Consider the following 20,259-nt stretch of genomic DNA (forward strand, 5'->3'; position numbering starts at 1 on the left):
CTACCCCTCCGATTTCCCCCTCTTCATTCTTCCCCTCCCGCTACCTTCTTCTTCTTCTTCTTCTTTTTTTTTTTCTTAACATATATTGCGTTATTTGTTTCAGAGGTACAGATCTGAGATTCAACAGTCTTGCAAAATTCACAGCGCTTACCAGAGCACATACCCTCCCCAGTGTCTATCACCCAGTCACCCCATCCTTCCCACCCCACCCCCCACTCCAGCAACCCTCAGTTTGTTTCCTGAGATTAAGAATTCCTCATATCAGTGAGATCATATGATACATGTCTTTCTCTGTTTGACTTATTTCACTCAACATAATACCCTCCAGTTCCATCCACATCGTTGCAAATGGCAAGATCTCGTTCCTTTTGATGGCTGCATAATATTCCATTGTATATATATACCAGATCTTCTTTATCCATTCATCTGTTGATGGACATCTTGGCTCTTTCCACAGTTTGGCTATTGTGGACATTGCTGCTATAAACATCGGGGTGCACGTACCCCTTCGGATCCCTACTTTTGTATCTTTGGGGTAAATACCCAGTAGTGCAATTGCTGGATCATATGGTAGCTCTATTTTCAACTTTTTGAGGAACCTCCATACAGTTTTCCAGAGTGGCTGCACCAGCTTGCATTCCCACCAACAGTGTAGGAGGGTTCCCCTTTCTCCGCATCCCCGCCAACATCTGTCATTTCCTGACTTGTTAATTTTAGCCATTCTGACAGGTGTGAGGTGGTATCTCATTGAGGTTTTGATTTGGATTTCCCTGATGCCGAGCGATACTGAGCACTTTTTCATGTGTCTGTTGGCCATTTGGATGTCTTCTTTGGAAAAATGTCTTTTCATGTCTTCTGCCCATTTCTTGATTGGATTCTTTGTTCTTTGGGTGTTGAGTTTGATGAGTTCTTTATAGATTTTGGATACTAGCCCTTTATCTGATATGTCATTTGCAAATATCTTCTCCCATTCTGTTGGTTGTCTTTTGGTTTTGTTGACTGTTTCCTTTGCTTTGCAAAAGCTTTTTATCTTGATGAAGTCCCAATAGTTCATTTTTGCCCTTGCCTCCCTTGCCTTTGGCGATGTTTCTAGGAAGAAGTTGCTTCGGCTGAGGTCAAAGAGGTTGCTGCCTGTGTTCTCCTTTAGGATTTTGATGGACTCCTGTCTCACATTGAGGTCTTTCAACCATTTGGAGTCTATTTTTGTGTGTGGTGTAAGGAAATGGTCCAGTTTCATTCTTCTGCATGTGGCTATCCAATTTTCCCAACACCATTTGTTGAAGAGACTGTCTTTGTTCCATTGGACATTCTTTCCTGCTTTGTCAAAGATGAGTTGACCATAGAGTTGAGGGTCCATTTCTGGGCTCTCTATTCTCTTCCATTGATCTATGTGTCTGTTTTTGTGCCAGTACCATGCTGTCTTGATGATGACAGCTTTGTAATAGAGCTGGAAGTCCGGAATTGTGATGCCGCCGGCTTTGCTTTTCTTTTTCAACATTCCTCTGGCTATGCGGGGTCTTTTCTGGTTCCATACAAATTTTAGGATTATTTGTTCCATTTCTTTGAAAAAAGTGGATGGTATTTTGATGGGGATTGCATTGAATGTGTAGATTGCTCTAGGTAGCATTGACATCTTCACAATATTTGTTCTTCCAATCCATGAGCATGGAATGTTTTTCCATTTCTTTGTGTCTTCCTCAATTTCTTTCATGAGTATTTTATAGTTTTCTGAGTACAGATCCTTTGTCTCTTTGGTTAGATTTATTCCTAGGTATCTTATGGTTTTGGGTGCAATTGTAAATGGGATCGACTCCTTAATTTCTCTTTCTTCTGTCTTGTTGTTGGTGTATAGGAATGCCACTGACTTCTGTGCATTGATTTTATATCCTGCCACTTGACTGAATTCCTGTATGAGTTCTAGCAGTTTTGGGGTGGAGTCTTTTGGGTTTTCCACATAAAGTATCATATCATCTGCAAAGAGTGAGAGTTTGACTTCTTCCTTGCCAATTTGGATGCCTTTGATTTCTTTTTGTTGTCTGATTGCTGTGGCTAGGACTTCCAATACTATGTTGAATAGCAGTGGTGATAGTGGACATCCCTGCCGCGTTCCTGACCTTAGGGGGAAAGCTCTCAGTTTTTCCCCATTGAGAATGATATTCGCTGTAGGTTTTTCATAGATGGCTTTTATGATATTGAGGTATGTACCCTCTATGCCTATACTCTGAAGAGTTTTGATCAAGAAAGGATGCTGTACTTTGTCAAATGCTTTTTCTGCATCTATTGAGAGGATCATATGATTCTTGTTCTTTCTTTTGTTAATGTATTGTATCACATTGATTGATTTGCGGATGTTGAACCAACCTTGCAGCCCAGGGATAAATCCCACTTGGTCATGGTGAATAATCCTTTTAATGTACTGTTGGATCCTATTGGCTAGTATTTTGGTGAGAATTTTTGCATCCATGTTCATCAGGGATATTGGTCTGTAATTCTCCTTTTTGATGGGGTCTTTGTCTGGTTTGGGGATCAAGGTAATGCTGGCCTCATAAAATGAGTTGGGAAGTTTTCCTTCCATTTCTATTTTTTGGAACAGTTTCAGAAGAATAGGTATTAATTCTTCTTGAAATGTTTGGTAGAATTCCCCTGGGAAGCCATCTGGCCCTGGGCTTTTGTTTTTTGGGAGATTTTTGATGACTGCTTCAATTTCCTTAGTGGTTATAGGTCTGTTCAGGTTTTCTATTTCATCCTGGTTCAGTTTTGGTAGTTGGTACATCTCTAGAAATGCATCCATTTCTTCCAGGTTATTTAATTTGCTGGCATAGAGTTGCTCATAATATGTTCTTATAATTGTTTGTATTTCTTTGGTGTTGGTTGTGATCTCTCCTCTTTCATTCATGATTTTGTTGATGTGGGTCATTTCTCTTCTCTTTTTGATAAGTCTGGCCAGGGGTTTATCAATCTTGTTAATTCTTTCAAAGAACCAGCTCCTAGTTTCGTTGATCTGTTCTACTGTTCTTTTAGTTTCTATTTCATTGATTTCTGCTCTGATCTTGATTATTTCTCTTCTCCTGCTGGGTTTAGGCTTTATTTGCTGTTCTTTCTCCAGCTCCTTTAGGTGTAGGGTTAGGTTGTATACTTGAGACCTTTCTTGCTTCTTGAGAAAGGCTTGTATTGCTATATACTTTCCTCTTAGGACTGCCTTTGCTGCATCCCAAAGATTTTGAATAGTTGTGTTTTCATTTTCATTGGTTTCCATGTATTTTTTTAATTCTTCTTTAATTTCCTGGTTGACCCATTCGTTCTTTAGTAGGATGCTCTTTAGCCTCCATGTATTTGAGTTCTTTCTGACTTTTGTCTTGTGATTGAGCTCTAGTTTCAAAGCATTGTGGTCTGAAAATAGGCAGGGAATGATTCCAATCTTTTGGTACCGGTTGAGACCTGATTTATGACCTAGGATGTGATCTATTCTGGAGAATGTTCCATGGGCACTAGAGAAGAATGTGTATTCCGTTGCTTTGGGGTGGAATGTTCTGAATATGTCTGTAAAGTCCATTTGGTCCAGTGTGTCATTTAAAGTCTTTATTTCCTTGTTGATCTTTTGCTTAGATGATCTGTCCATTTCATTGAGGGGGGTGTTAAAGTCCCCCACTATTATTGTATTGTTGTCGATGTGTTTCTTTGCTTTTGTTATTAATTGGCTTATATAATTGGCTGCTCCCATGTTAGGGGCATAGATATTTACAATTGTTAGATCTTCTTGTTGGATAGATCCTTTAAGTATGATATAGTGTCCTTTCTCATCTCTTATTACAGTCTTTGGTTTAAAATCTAATTTGTCTGATATAAGGATTGCCACCCCAGCTTTCTTTTGGTGTCCATTAGCATGGTAAATGGTTTTCCACCCCCTCACTTTCAATCTGGGGCTGTCTTTGGGTCGAAAATGAGTCTCTTGCAGACAGCATATCGATGGGTCTTGTTTTTTAATCCAGTCTGATAGCCTGTGTCTTTTGATTGGGGCATTGAGCCCATTTACATTCAGGGTAACTATTGAAAGATAGGAATTTAGTGCCATTGTATTGCCTGTAAGGTGACTGTTACCGTATATTGTCTGTGTTCCTTTCTGGTCTATGTTGCTTTTGGGGTCTCTCTTTGCTTAGAGGACTCCTTTCAAGATTTCCTGTAGGGCTGGTTTTGTGTTTGCAAATTCCTTTAGTTTTTGTTTGTCCTGGAAGCTTTTTATCTCTCCTTCAATTTTCAATGACAGCCTAGCTGGATATAGTATTCTTGGCTGCATATTTTTCTCGTTTAGTGCTCTGAATATATCCTGCCAGTCCTTTCTGGCCTGCCAGGTCTCTGTGGATAGGTCTGTTGCCAATCTAATGTTTCTACCCTTGTAGGTTACATATCTCTTCTCCCGAGCTGCTTTCAGGATTTTCTCTTTGTCTATGATACTCGTAAGTTTTACTATTAGATGTCGGGGTGTTGACCTATTTTTATTGATTTTGAGAGGGGTTCTCTGTGCTTCCTGGATTTTCATGCCTGTTTCCTTCCCCAAATTAGGGAAGTTCTCTGCTATAATTTGCTCCATTATACCTTCTGCCCCTCTCTCTCTTTCTTCTTCTTCTGGGATCCCAATTATTCTAATGTTGTTTCGTCGTATGGTATCGCTTATCTCTCGAATTCTGCCCTCGTGATCCAGTAGTTGTTTATCTCTCTTTTTCTCAGCTTCTTTATTTTCCATCATTTCATCTTCTATATTACTGATTCTCTCTTCTGCCTCATTTATTCTAGCAGTTAGCGCCCCCATTTTTGATTGCACCTCATTAATAGCCTTTTTGATTTCTACTTGGTTGGATTTTAGTTCTTTTACTTCTCCAGAAAGGGTTTCTCTAATAACTTCCATATTTTTTTCAAGCCCAGCTAGTATCTTTAAAGTGATGATTCTGAACTCTAGATCTGACATTGTACTAATGTCCGTATTGAGTAGGTCCCTGGCAGTCGGTACTACCTCTTGTTCTTTTTGTTGAGGTGATTTTTTCCGTCTTGTCATTTTGTGCAGAGGAGAATAGATTAATGAGAGAACAAAATGCTAGCAGAGTAACAACGTCCCCAGAAAATATACTCTAAACAAATCAGAAAAAACCTGAAGCAGTGGGAAAAGAAAGGGAAAGAGAGAAAAAAGAAAAAGATAAAGATAAAAACAAAAACAAACAAAACAAAACAACAACAAAAAAACCAGAATGTGATCAAATATGATCAGTGCCACACACTAGATTTGGGGTGTATTTTGGTCTTTTAGAAGAAAGTGCCTCCCAAAATTTTAAAGAAAGAAAAACTTATATATGTACAAAAATAAGGGTTGATATGATGAAGGGATGGAATATGACTGTAAAGATGGAAATTATAAAAAATTTTATAAAAGGAATTGATAAGAAGTTGTTTGAAAAAAGAAAGAAGAGGATTTAAAAAAAGAGAAAAAAAAAAGGGAGAGGATGTGATCAGGCAGGGGAACAGAAAACACCATATACTAGAGATTTAGGGTATATTTTGATCTGTTAGAAGAAACTATCTCAAAATTTTAAAGAGAGAACAACTTATATATATAAGCCAAAAATATGGGTAACTACTATGAAGGGATAGAATATGACTCTAAAAATGAAAAATAAAAATGTTTTTTTTTTTTAAAAAAAAGGGATTGATAAGATGTTGGTTGAAAAAGGGAAAAAGAAAAATTCAAAAAGAATAAAAAAAGAAAAAAAGACAGTTAAAAAAAATTAACTTTGAAAGACTACAGAATCATGGTAAAAAGCCATGAATTCTATGTGCAGTAGTCCCCTAGAGCTGGAGTTCTGCCGTTCTCATTGATGGGTAAACTTGGTCTTGGCTGGCTGTTCTCGCTGATCTTCTGGGGAGGGGCCTGTTGCCGTGGTTTCCAAATGTCTTTGCCGGAGGCAGAATTGCCCCGCCCTTACCCCCTCCCAGCTAAGTAATCTGCTGGGGTTTGCTCTCCGGGGCTTTTGTTCCCTGTGAGCTTTCCGTACCGCTTTGGAGGCGGAGAGTGAAAATGGCGGCCTCCCAATCTCCGCCCCGGAGGAGCCGAGAACTCGGGGTCCCGCTTCTCAGTGAGCCCCCAGAGAAAAGCCGTCAGTCACTCCCGTCTCCCCGGTCTCCGGCCGCACTCCGTGCTCACCCGGCCTGTGACCGCGCGTTTCTATCTCTGGCACCCGACCCCGGGTGGAGTCTCCAAACCCAGCAGATCCCTGCGGCGCACTCCCGCGCGGCTCCTCCCGGGGGAGGAAGGTGAGTCTCCCCGGATCTGCCGCTTGTTGGGTCCCTGCTGGAGGAGCAGTGGCCTGACTGTGCCGCGGATCACGGTCTATGGCAACCCCGAGCTGAGAGCCCGCGCCTGGGCTCCGCCTCTGCAGCCGGTTCCGATACCTGGGAGCTCTGCCACACTCAGGCACCCCCAGTCTTTCTGTGACCCTGAGGGTCCTGAGACCACACTGTCCCGGAGGGTTCCACCCCCCGTTTAGCCACCAGAGTGACGTCCCTCAGCGGAGCAGACTTTTAAAAGTTCCGATTTTGTGCTCCGCGGCTCTATCACTTGCCAGAAGCGGCCGCCGGAGGCCCCTCCCCCGCCGTCTATCCTCCTGAATATGGCCTCGGATTCACTTCTCCGCACGTCCTACCTTCCAGAAAGTGGTCGCTTTTCTGATGAGAGAGTTGTTGCTCTTCTTTTCTTCGATCTCCTGTTGAGTTTGTAGGTGTTCAGAATGGTTTGATCCCTATCCAGCTGAATTCCTGAGACCAGACGAAATCCAGGTCTCCTACTCCTCCGCCATCTTGCTCCACTCGAGTGTCCATCTATTTTGAATTTATTTTTGTATATGGTGTAACAGAGTGGTTCGGTTTTATTCTTTTGCATGTAGCTGTCCAGTTTTCCCAACACCATTTGTTGAAGAGACTGTCTTTTTTCCACTGGATATTCTTTCCTGCTTTGTCGAAGATTAGTTGGCCATATAGTTGTGGGTCTATTTCTGGGTTTTCTATTCTGTTCCATTGATCTATGTGTCTGTTTTTGTGTCAGTACCATACTGTCTTGATGACTACAACTTTGTAATATAGCTTGAAGTTCGGAATTGTGATGCCTCCAGCTTTGCTTTTCTTTTTCAAGATTTGGCTATTTGGGGTCTTTTGTGGTTCCATACAAATTTTAGGATAATTTGTTCTAGCTCTGTGAAAAATGCTGGTGGCATTTTGATAGGGATTGCATTAAATGTAGATTGCTTTGGGTAGTACCAAAATGGTTTAATTTAAATGGGACTGTCTCTCTTAATTGTCTAAACCCATCTGTAGTATCTGGCATGCTATTCCTGAGGGGAAATGTTCTTCTCTTCTTCCGACACCAGGACTTTCTTATAATATTGTGATTTCCAGAGCTTATTACAGCACCTACACCTTGGTAAAATTCATACATTTTCAATGAATTACATTAATAAGCTATTTTCATTGTTATGGCTCCTAGTACTTGTATTTTGTTACTATTTTTATCATGAAATTATTTATTTATTGATTGCAAAGTACTTTCTAAATATAACGTCCACACCACCATCATAAAAGCAGCAAGCATGTATTATTTATGCTGATTTTAAAGTTGTAAACATAGACGCATTATTGATAATTTCGAAAGGCTTACCTATTCTTCCTAACACTGTAAATTACTGAAGTAACCTACATTGAATAATCATCGATTACAGAAGAAAATACACTAACCACAGAAGAACTATAAAAAGGTTTCATTCACCTAAGACCTTTCAGTGGTCCTTTTCATTTCTGGATGACTCCAAAGAAGTTAACTCCAATTAAGAGATCACCATAAAAGGCACAAGACAAATGAGTCAGGTGATAGCTACAACAGGTGGTCTTACTTTATATCATAAATTCTTTCCCCAAAACAAACAGCTAAATAGAATACCATTTCTCTTGTAAATTACATCCATGGTAAATTCTTCAGAATAGTTTTCCATTGTGATCAGAGAATGCTGTCAATGGATGGATTTCATAGACTTCATTTCATCAAATTTGATGATAAATTTTTTCAGCCTTATAGTCCATCAACCACATTTATTGAAAATTGACTCTCTGTTTACTGCTTTCTAGGCATTGCATTGTTAATGCAAAGCTGTTTAGTCAGGTGGATGAACCAGCTAAGAGGCTCTTCATGCAAAAACGACAGTCTGTGTAGTAGATATGGCAGGTGTCTACTGATGAAAATATTCTGGTCTTCCTAAAGACTAAAAGCCAGACTTTCTTTTCAAAGTCATGATCCACAAGAAAGAAGGATTTTAGGTTAATGGCTGTATGAATAGGTGGACAGATAGATACATAGACAGAAAGACAGAAAAAAAGATCCATGACAGTCTTCGGCAATAGTGCAAGTTCTCTGGATCTCAGCTCTACTATTTACCCAAACTGTCTGGAATGAGTCATTGAAATGACTTGCATAGTTGATGTAGTTGTATTGACATAATTTACAGTGTTTACCCATAGAAGTCACTTTTATTAAAGCAGAAAGATAGGAAAGTCATGTCTTCTTTTTTTAAATGGCATCAAGACAGGCCAGTGCAGACACGAGAGTCATTTCTACATTGCCTTCATGATAAACAGCTGAAGCTTGGTCTAAGTAGACAACCTGTTAACACCTCTTTATGCAGGCCTCTGTCTGTGTGTTTCACAGTGTTTGACAAGCTGCAATCCATGTTCTCAGTCACGAATGGGTATATATAAGGGACTGAGAGTGGTGTTTTAATAAAGGGACAATGCTAAAGAATAGTGTAGATTCTTTCTCTCCAGGTGACCACATTATCAAAATCTGCTTTTATCTTCATTTGAGAGCTTTGCCTTCCATGCTTACCTGATATTATTCAGCACAGTATGGGGCATGGAAAGTGAATGGTTAACAAGTCACAGACAGCAGTAAATCTGATAAACTCATGAGGACAGCTCAGGGACTTGATCATATCTGTGCAGACGAAGAGAATCAGAGAGGAACAATGGCAAAGTCTTTCTCCACTTGAATATTTTTCATTAAAATGGTTTTAAATCCACTCCCGACCACACACATAGCCCAGAGCTTAAGAAACAGTATGTTATCAATAACTTTAGAAACCCCTGTATATCTCTCCTTTATAAAATCTCCAAACCTAACCCCCAAAGGTAATGACCATCTGATGTTTGTGTTTACAATTTAAAATTTTTTTCTCACATATATTTTTATTCTTAAATACTGCATTGCTTCATTTTACATTATTTGAATTTTATATAGATTGTCTGTATGCTTTGGTGATTTTTTTTTCTCTCAAAAGGAGGTTTCTGTGATTCATCCACGAGTGTGGCTATAGTTCACTTATTTTCAATGCCCCATAGGATTTCAGGGTGTAAAGAGCTCATGATGTACACAGATGGAACGTTTGTGATCTTTTTACTTTTCATGTTATTGCAAACAGTGCTGCTGTTAAAATTCTTTCACATATCTACCTGTACATGCATGTACATGTCTCCCTGGTCCACTCCAGGGGTAGAACGGCAGCTTTAGGATATGCACTTGTTCAACAGTAGAGTTATTTTCCAATTGCTATCCAAAGTGAACATGTCCATTTATCCTTCCACCAATAAAGGATACAAGTTACCAAATCTTATTTTGTCAACACTTGGTACTCGGAAAAAAATAGTCATTCAAAGAGAAAATGAATCCTGGCTAATTGACCACAGATGCTCCAAATCATTTAATACTTCTAAGAACCAGATCTCCAGTTACAGTTACTTAAAATTAAGTAGCTCCATTCAGTGCCTAGACGAAGACAAGGCTTTTATCTATAAGGTGGCAAAGATAAATTTAAAAAATAATTGTGTTGATACCTACAAAGTATTCCTCCATTTTTCTGGTAAGAAAATGCCCTATGATATCATGTCAAAACATTTGTGTCAAATGGCTGTGTTTTGCCAAAGAGATAAATTTTCCAGTCAAAACACTTAATTAGAAGCTATTAACGACATCTTCCCCAAGATTTAAGAAGCCACTGAAAGAGAAAAGAGAAACTGAAAGAAAAAAAGTATTCTCCAAACCAAGACGCAGGAGATAACCTAGTTTGTTGATCTCTAGTTGGGAATTCTGCCTTGAATTCCTTCCCTCTTCTGCAATCATTTCACCAACTCTAAACCACTCAAGTAATGGACCACAGGGAGGTTTCAGATTTATGAAGGGCTTATACCTCCAACACCATTCTTGCTTCTCCTTTTTATATATTTAGCCCTGTAATATTTTATTCTTATTACAAAAAAATACTTTGGGTGCTGAAAATTATCAGCACACTAATAATCCTAGTAGATCTATTTCTGGTTTAGTCAGCTATAGACCATCTGGTAATCATTAGGTGAGAAAGTTCATTGATAAAAATGCTTAACTCCCTGAGTCATAAAGTATTTTAGAAAAAAAAAATTCTCAGCCTCTTTTAAACCACATATCTCTATCTGTATGTCTCTCTCTTTCTATTTATCTTTCTACTAGAAGGTGGGGCCCAGATGTCAGCATGGGATTTATGATTTGTGTAGATTAGGGCTCATGAAACTCAGGCCAGACAAGCCAATATCTGCACAGAACAGTCAACATTCCATGATTCCATACCACAAACGACATCACAAACCCACAGCAGTTGCTCAGCAAATGAATGTTGACCATGCAAGGATCAGGAGAAGCATGATCTCAGTGTTCCTCCTCATCATGCTTGGAAAAAAAATGAAAAGTCATACTCTATTGGTGGATGTTGCATGATGTCAACCTCCACGCCAGAAAGACTAGTAGATTCGATTTTGATCTACAAGGACCTCCCACTGAACAGTCAGGGAATGATTAAAAGGGAGGTGCCAGTTCTGGGCAGTTGTTAATGCCACCTTCTGAGAATCGGCAGCAGCCTCCCCTGAGGCTTTTTAAATACTTTGCTAGAAAACACTCTCTTACCGCACCAGCACGTCCCCAGGCCAAAATATATACTTCTAAACATTATTCACACTCAGCCAGAATCCAAGTAAACAATCAAGGATGTTGCTACATCAGTCCCTGCTTTGAATTTCTTACCTTGTGTTTTAAAAGCTGGTTGTGTTTCATTCTTCAACAAAAGCAAAGACTTCAATATGAAGCCACTGTAACTAAGGTTACCGATTTTTTTTTTTTTTTTACAAAAAAGCTATCTGTTCAAGAATATATGGGATACATATATATTTCTTGTACTTCTCTATATTTTACAGATTTTCCCAGATGACCACATTTCCTCTTGCTATTCCACCTGGCTCATTCCTTATTAATCCACTTTTGGGGCTCTAGTTCCTTTGGTATCTAGAATATTGTTGATTTTCAATTTAAAAAAAAAAACATTGATTTTTACATCAGAATCATATGTCCTTTATATTATTAAGTCCCATGTGATTACCTTTTTAGAGCCTTCTTGAAAATAGTCTTTCCATATGCTCACATAAACTCAGTAGGAACAGGTAATTTAAAAATGGATTGCTATGAAATTTATAAATAGTGCCATGGAGAAACATTTTTTAAGGGTATACACAGTTTTTATGCAAGATGTAAATACTGAGGACATCAAAGTGAAGAAAAAAGAAACATGGTAGGATGGTACCAATAGTTATGAGAACTATGTGGCTCTTTGTCACACCCCTGCAATAAGAAAGTAGTTTTTGTCATTAATCTTTGTACAAATATGACCTTTTTAGGCCACATAATACCAGATTCCTGTTAGCTATTGTTTTTACTTTGCCTCTTAGAGTAAACCATCTTTCAGTTTATTTGTTGGGTTGACCTCATAATTGGGCAAGCCCAACTCATAAGAACAGTTGAATGTCAAGGAAGAATTTAAACATGAGGCAAATATCCTATACACAGGAAACAGTCTATGTTTAAAGCAAGCAGTGGAGAAAGACCCCTTGCATTAAAGGTTTAGAGACATCCTCAAGGAAAGGCATGATGTGTATTAGCGATTTATCTTGCTTTTAAGCCCAATGCAATACATGGCATTGAATTACAAAGCTAATGGATAACAAAAGGAATTCTCCGCCAGAATCTATACTTTGTATTCCTTATTCCTCCCTAATCCAGTTCTACAGGTGTTAGCAAAGGGATCTTCCTCCACTACTAAGGAATTTGGCCACTTTCACAAGAGTGATAAAGAAGAAGAAATGCCAGGAGCTGGTGTCCTGAACAGCAGCTTGTCTCTACTTGCAGACCTCAGGAAGACTATCGCCTTGTGACTTCCTTGAGGATTATAACCTCCGGATGGACTGTTTCATGACTATTTATCGTTCTGAAAACTCTGATCACAAGTGCCAAGTGGTCATGGTTACAAAACACTGTTTCCGCACCGTTCCTGATAAAAGCTTCTCTACTATATCGCTGATAAATATTGACATTATGTTCCAAACATGGAATGGATTGAAATCTTGTCTTCTCTCACACAAAGTAAGGAAAAAGAAAAAAAAAAAAAACAATTAAACCTTGACATTTATCTGATTTCTCTAAGAGCAAGGACTGCTGTAAGGGAGAACTTTCACCTTGATTTTTTTTTTTTTTAACGGTTGTTTAAAAACAGAGCAAACGAGGAAAACCAATTAGAAAGAGAGCAGATTTTCAATTACCTTGGAAACTCGGTTTGCAACTTCTCTGCCCACAGTTAGCCCCTGGACAAAAGTCCGGGCAGCAATGAAGGCGCGGGTGACCTGAATTTTCAGTTTCCGGGGTACATCTCCAAAGGGCTTCAGCTGGTCTGTGTATTTGCTCACACATTCCAGGTAGTCCTCGCTGAAGTGATACTGTGGGTTTATCAGCTGGAACATCCGTTCCAGGAGCCGAGCCCAGAAGTCATTGAGCATCTCCTCCAGATTTACATTGCCCCCGGTATAATATCTTTTTAGCTCCGTGAAAAGGTCCTGGAACACTTCTGAATTCTGCATGTATAGCATTCCGTAGGTCCGTACAAACATATCATTCAGTGACTTCTCTGCATTCTCCAGGAGCTCTCGGAAAAATTCTGCAAAGAAAACAAGAACACGGTCATAAACTGGTAAGATCTGGAATGCCCAATGCATCTACTTAACTTAGAAACAATGGTTTCTAAAGGTCTTTTTCATACAAAAATATATCCTGTGATTAAGTTATCAATGAACCAGTGATAATATTTTACATAAGTTTTGCCCTACATCTATGATCTTCTATGAGTCAAAGAGAACAAGACCACATGATTTCCACTTGAAAGAGCATTTGTTAACATTAGGAGTATACCATTTACTACTCCTCCAAAGTAGCTGGGTTCTTCTTTCATTTATTGTTAAATTTTAGGAAATCTTAATTTGATACAAACTCAGATCAAAATATGTTGCAAAGTATTGTCATTAACATAATAACAAATGCATACTGATAAAAACTTTTGCTCCAGCCTGTTTACAAATCTGTGCTAACACTAAATTCAATTAAACTGCTGTTATTTGGAATAGTTCATAAATGGGATATTTAAATTAGTGTAATATTTTGGACTCTTTGTAGTTGCTATATATAGCAATCAGTTATCAGTGTTAAGAGATTCATAATGCAATTAAATTCACTTAATACCAAAACTCTAATGAACATAATTTAGATTGCCATAATGAATCAGAAAGTTATGAAGTACTTTGCATTATCATTATAAATATAAACTATCATTTTATAGAATTTGAATAAAATATAGGGCCTTCTGCCTAAGAAGTTCTAACTGAAAAAGAGTACACCAAGAACTCTGCTATCCTGCTGCAGAACTTGAATATTAGTGAACTCACTTATAGGATGCAAGAAATTAGAAATTAATGTCACTGGGTACTGTTAGCCTCTTTGGGCCTCATATGAGGACACACTTCAAGACATACTTCATGTATGTAAGGACACCTATCCATTTGCACAAATGAGCCTCAGGAGAGTAAGCTCAAGTGTTATCCCATTCTGAGAATGTAATTTGGGTTAGAGAAAAGGCTAAGAAGAGATATTGCGTCCGAGTTTATAAATCCAAGTTCCCACCATCAGAGGGATCCTTTTTTACCTCTCATAATTCTCTGTGCTCTCTGATACCATGTCCCCTCTCAGCTAATGCAAGGACAAAGCAAGTCCAGGACACCTCAAGGAATCCCAGTAGGAATACAAACAAAAACAAGCAAACAAACAATAATATCTTTTTTTCTGGAACTCTGGGGGGTTTGCTCCTGAGACACAGAAGGAAAGAAGACATGAATCTCTCTACAGATTCCTTGGAAGCCACACCTCATTTCTGCTTTATCAGAAGACCTTGATTTAGCCACTTCAATTCTGAAGATAGCAACATTGAACCACTGTTGCTATCATTAGATGGTGCCTGTAATAATAAGGATTATTTTATAGTTGTTTTTAAATGAATCCAACCAAAGCATCAAACTGTAAAAAGGACTCTATTCACATGTTTACCTTTTTACTATAAAATATAAATATTTATATTTAGGAAATGTAAATATAAATATTTCCTAAATATAGAAATTCTATTGCTATAGTGGCAGCAAAAAGTGAGGGATTTCCTAAGTCATGGTTTATAAACCCTGTGTGATCTTGTACAAGCGACCAAATATTTCTTATCTTACATTTTCTCAAATGTAAAATCAGGATAAATGTTATTAAACCTCCCTAATCTTCAAGGGTTCAGTAAGCAAAATCGGCATTGAGGCAAATAGAGTAAATTTTTCAAAGTTTTCAAAGGATCCATTAATCAAAATATTTCTGTATGCTCTATGTCTATGTTATATAGGATTTTATGCAATCAGGAACATTTCAGAATTTTTCAGAAATATTAGTTACCTAGTCTGTCCTAAAATGGAAATGATAGTAAATGATCAATATTAATACTAAAGTATAAAAATGCCATATTAAAATCTTTCATTATTGAAACCAAGAATGGAAATAGCTTGGCCTCGTTGATAGAGGAGCAGGGTGAAAGGTATTACAGGTTGTGAACGAAACTAACAAAGAATGGAAAAATCACTGAATTGAGAAATACTAATATAATGAGACTGGAAAGTGGATTCTAATCATGAGCTCAGGACAGCCCATTCATTTATCTTCTTTTTGAGGTCAATTATTTTGTTGGACTCAGGAATTAAAGCTTAATTTATTGAATACAGAGTACTGCCTTCAGCAATGAATAGTTAGTAATCAATAGCGTGGTCTGGATTTTCAAAGAGCTTAAAAAAAAGTAAAAAAAAAAAATCTTCTCACTCTCATTGCTCTGCAAAGACTGGGGGTATAAATGCTTCTCTATGAGGATGAAATTTTTATTTTTTATTTTTTGCTTTTACTGAAAGTAACATTCCTTAGGCTCTTCCCCTCCTGATACAGGGAACATGAAATATTAGACTTATGCCTGCTTTGAGGCGAATGGTTAAAAACAAACTGCTCACTTATTGTGCCTTGTGGTTTGCTTCTGTATGCCTAAATTAGTATTCAGAACTGAATAATGAAACCAAGTTCTCATCTTTCAATAAATAGGGCTCAAGAAACTTTTCATTAGATTCTAAGCTTAAATTCTGTCTAAGGGTATGTCATTGTCTCCAAAGTTTGCTATTAGCTTCACTGGTCCTCAAAAGTCAAGTTATTATTCCTTGTTCAAAATCATTATATGGTTTAGTGATCTCACAGTCAAAGTTAATATTTGGTATTGGAAGATGCTAATGTATCAGGCAATTATGACAAATGTTGCTACCTTAAGGTACATTGATCTTAGATGTTATGAAAGATGGGGATCCAAGGTACTGAGGCAAAACTAATGTCCTCCAAAAATAAGTACCCTCATTTCATTTTTAGTCTGCTCACAGACTTAGAATTCCACCTTTTGAAGGTTGACTCTTTGAACAAAGTATTTTATGCTTGGATGAAGATTGTTTCTCAGCAAACCAAACAAGATAGAGATTTGGAAGACAGTTATTGGACCCACTTTGCTGATGAAGTATTATGCCCACACAGCACAGAGAACGAAGTTGAAGAGCAGTGTAGGGAAAAAACGATCTCGATCCAGGCTTCGTTTAATCAGCGAGGACAAACCTCACATTGGGTAAAGCCTTGAGTCAACAAAAATTTTCATCTGAAGAAACAGTTTGGTAGAAAAAATGTTTTTGATTTTTTTCTCTTCCCCATTCACAAAATATACATCAAAGGTTGTTGCTTAGGGCTCTGTTATGCTTCTTAGATGCACAGAAGCACTTTTTCCAGCCAGCATTAGCCTTTGGAAGGATTTTATTCATCTAGAGGGGAGATCTGGACGCAGACAGCTGTTAGCTGCGGGGCAGATTGCTTCAAGTGGGGGAACAATCTTGTAGATAAAACCACCACTGTTCCAAAGGCAAAAAAGAAGTCTGCACGCTGCCTGATCGCTTGGAGAAGCCTCTCAAGGGGCAAAAATCAACTCCGAGGAGCCAAAAGTTGCCCTGAGGATATCCAAGAAAGCCTTCAAATGAAGCCGCCAAATGAATGGATCAAGATGTAAGGTGCACACAGGGCCGAAGGGAGGTGCCAGCAAGAGGGGAAAGGCAGACAAGAGGCTCTTGAGGAATCTGCAGTCCACAGAAACGGCAAAAGTTTTGCCCAATCAATCTGGAGATGTCTTGTTAATGCCACCACAGGGAGACTGTGCGTGGAGATTGGATTAAGTGCTGTACGGCATTTACCTAGAAATTGTAGCATTTTCCTACTCTCCTGCTTTCCAAAACACTTCTCATTGAAAGCTTGTTTGAAATGAGTGCTTCAAGATGGTGGTGTAAATTCATGTGATCACAAAACCCAGTGACTGTAGGAGCTTTGGTCTCCAGTCAGTGGAGATTATATTTCTATACTTGGTAACCGATAGCTCCTGTCCTGCCATGGGAAGCGGGTATCCTAAGTTTGCTCCATTAAATCCACATATTCATGTTGAGTGTATTTCTCTCCTAATCTCTTCTTTTCTACCCTCCCCTCCACAAAAGCATGTTAGATCGGTTCAGTCAGCCCAGTGTCCAAGGTCTGGTTAAGGAAAGACCCAGAGGAGCTGTCCTGGAGGGTAAAATGGTTGGGAAAGCTGATGTCCGGTAAGGGTTATGATTCACAGATACAATAAAGCTACGACCCTGCCCCCTCCTGTCTCGCCCCATGCCTTTTTCAAGGACAAGTTAATAGGGGTGTCCTTCCTCATTCTGCATACACCTGTCAGTGTTCAGGCACATCTTATGAGATGATTTCTCCTTTCAAAAGTCTCCTTGCTCACATAATAACCGGACAGGACCACCAGGAAAATGCTAGTTAATGAGGAGCATTCATGGAAGAAGAACCATAGCGCCATTTACTCTCTTCTGTGTTAGACTTTGAGGGTGAGAATACATGGTCCCTGAATGGCATATCTCTTCCCACTCTCCGGAGGTGAGACCCTATGAGAAGAGGTAAGCACTGGGGTTGCTCAGAGAGTCCTTGCCACATGAAGTGTCACCTTTGGCATGCTGTAGCTTCCATGGCAAGGACAGTTGGATGTGGTCCTCTATATCGGGGGGTCTCGACCTCAGCACTGTTGACCTCTGTGTACTCACTGCCAACAGCACATCCTTCCCCCAGTACTGACAACCAAACACGTCTCCAGATATTACCAAACGTCCCTTGGGGAGACAAAAATCACTCTTAATCCACCCCTGGAGAGTTACCTTCCTACTGATAAATTCCAGAGGTCTAAAAATAGGATATCAAAACATTCAGAGAAAAGACCAGGACATTTATAGAGACAGCCCCACAGTTTATTTTCGAGATAAATTTGAGGATCTGTGCTCTCAGTGAAAGCAGCTGAAATACACATTATACTCGTGGGTTACCTTGTTGGTGGCCAATATTACCAATTCCATGTCTGGTGCCCATTATATGGCAGGGGTTTAGAAAGTGGTGACTAGTGAGTGAATAAATAGATGGAGGAACATGAGCGTCCAGTGAAATGCACCTTGATTCTATTTGGTCTGGGCTCTTCTTAGATAATGATATAACTTCATGGGCCCACCTTAGAGGGAGAGAGATGCTACAGGCCATTGTAGAGCAGGACATAACTGATACGGCATCCTGACATCCTCCAAACTCTTGTACAGTAAAACAGACACAAACATTCATATTCTCCCATGCTCCAAGTTCCTGTGTATCTCTACCTAGAAGGCCTCACGGCCCCTGTCCAAAAATATGTTCATTATCAAGACTGCCTTACCAGACCCTCACTTCCTCTCTGACACAGCTCTCTCTGTCCCGAGCAATGCTTTGCTTGGCTTCATTACTGCCTCTCCTGCTGCTAGCCCTGCTGGACCTTGACCTCATAGCTTGTGATCTCACCACGCTGACTGCATTCAAGTTTTCTTGCATCCTTCACCTAAGCAATGCCCTGCATGCTATGTTTGAATGAACTCCCAAGCCGCTTTTGAATCTATAATAGATATTTTCTTATATTGTTTTAACAGTTTTTCCTAAATATCGGTTGTGTTTTTCTGTAAGAAACGGAAACCCTCAGTATACATTTTTAAAAATTATGAGGTTGAAATTATATCAAATTATTTTCAAAATAACAAATGGTTCAAAAAGAGAGCCTATTATGAGACAATGTTTCTGTAAGCAAAAATTCTTTTATTATTTATGACTTCTTTATCTCTTAATTCATACTTTCTCTTGCTGTGTGTGTATATGTATGTTTCTATAGATTAAATTTATTATATTATAATAAGCAATATGATTTACTCAGTCAATTCATCCCAGGAATCAATAAGCTATATAATTTCAAAGTGATTCTAATAATAGTAATCTACATCTTTCCTGTTTGAGGGATTATTTAACCAAATTTCTGTCAGATAAGTAAGAGCTCCCCACCCCCATCACAAACTGTTTTAAAATGCAATCAATATGGTAACATAATATCTTCATTATTTCCATTTGCTTCTGTTACAATTTTGGAGGAAAGTCAAAATGCCAAACCTTAAATGAAGAGGACAAATGGATTTGAAACGATCAAATTACCATCATGGTAATTTCAAACCTAGCTAGAGATAGAGCTGAAACAGTTGCCTGATATATAATGAGCATCACACACTACGTAAGGCATGGTGCTAATGGATTTACGCATACTTTATGCAAATCAGATATTAGTATACCTAGTTTGCAGACGAGGAAACTGAGACTCAGAAATAAGCAAGTTGCCCTAGACCATTCAACTAGCATGCCACCCAGAGCTCCACACCTTAGGAGAAAGGATGAATTCTAAGAAAGAACAAGAAAGTGGGGTGGCTTTGTAGTTTTTTGTAAGGCAAACTTTCACACTGTGATTTGAATGATTAATTCAAATTAATTCTGAGGATACTGAGTAAAACCATATATAAATAAAAATTGCAAAATGCATTCTCAAGTCAAATCTAAATTATTTATTACAAATAATTTTCATGTGTGGTTACTTTTTCCACTAATACTAATTAGTTCACGTAGATAAATGAGACTGGAAGGCGTCCTCATATCCCTCAGGTTGGTCTATCTTCTTCAAAGGGGTAGCTTCTAGTAGAATAAAACCACTCACAGATCCTGGGATTACAGCTATCGTGCATAGAACAGTGGCACACAAAAGGAGGCTAAAATTATTTGATTAAATATGTGTCTCATTTCTGATATATGCACACATATATTGTATATATTATTTTATCCTATGTGTACATTAGCAAGTATACACATCCATGAACACATTCATTCACCTATACATTTAACTGTTTGAATAAAATACAATAAAATGCCAATGTTAACAGAGAGGAATTACCAACAGAGACTTTATGTGGTTCAAAATACCCCAAATATTTAATATCCATGCCTTTACAGAAAAATTTTGCCAATCCCTGGCATAAAGGGTCAGAATTGTAAGTGAAATGTTTGGAGATAAATTAATTCAACAAAATGTATTATGCCTTTAATATCTTGTAGGTAGGAAGACAATTTAATTATTAGTCTGTTATCTCTAAGTAGTAGAATAAAAGTTCCTTTTCTCCATTATTTTTTTATTTAAATTCAATTAGCCAACACATAGGACATCACTAGTTTCAGACGTAGTGTTCTTATGTGTTAAAATTTGCTTTGACCACCGCTGCAGCCCATTCATCTCTTTATATTCCCTTGCAAGGTAACTA

General features: G+C 38.5%; 1 protein-coding gene across 1 annotated transcript in view; it reads right to left on the reverse strand.

Annotated features, from left to right (window-relative positions):
* GPC6 (glypican 6) overlaps positions 1-20,259 on the reverse strand; it is a 1,077,089-nt gene that overhangs the window by 521,261 nt on the left and 535,569 nt on the right. The window contains exon 3 of the mRNA XM_021695926.2: positions 12,700-13,091. Coding sequence (XP_021551601.1) covers positions 12,700-13,091 — 392 coding nt within the window. The remainder of the gene's footprint in view (positions 1-12,699; positions 13,092-20,259) is intronic.

The sequence above is a fragment of the Neomonachus schauinslandi genome, chromosome 3 (assembly GCF_002201575.2).
Source record: "Neomonachus schauinslandi chromosome 3, ASM220157v2, whole genome shotgun sequence".
Classification (NCBI taxonomy): Eukaryota; Metazoa; Chordata; class Mammalia; order Carnivora; family Phocidae; genus Neomonachus; species Neomonachus schauinslandi.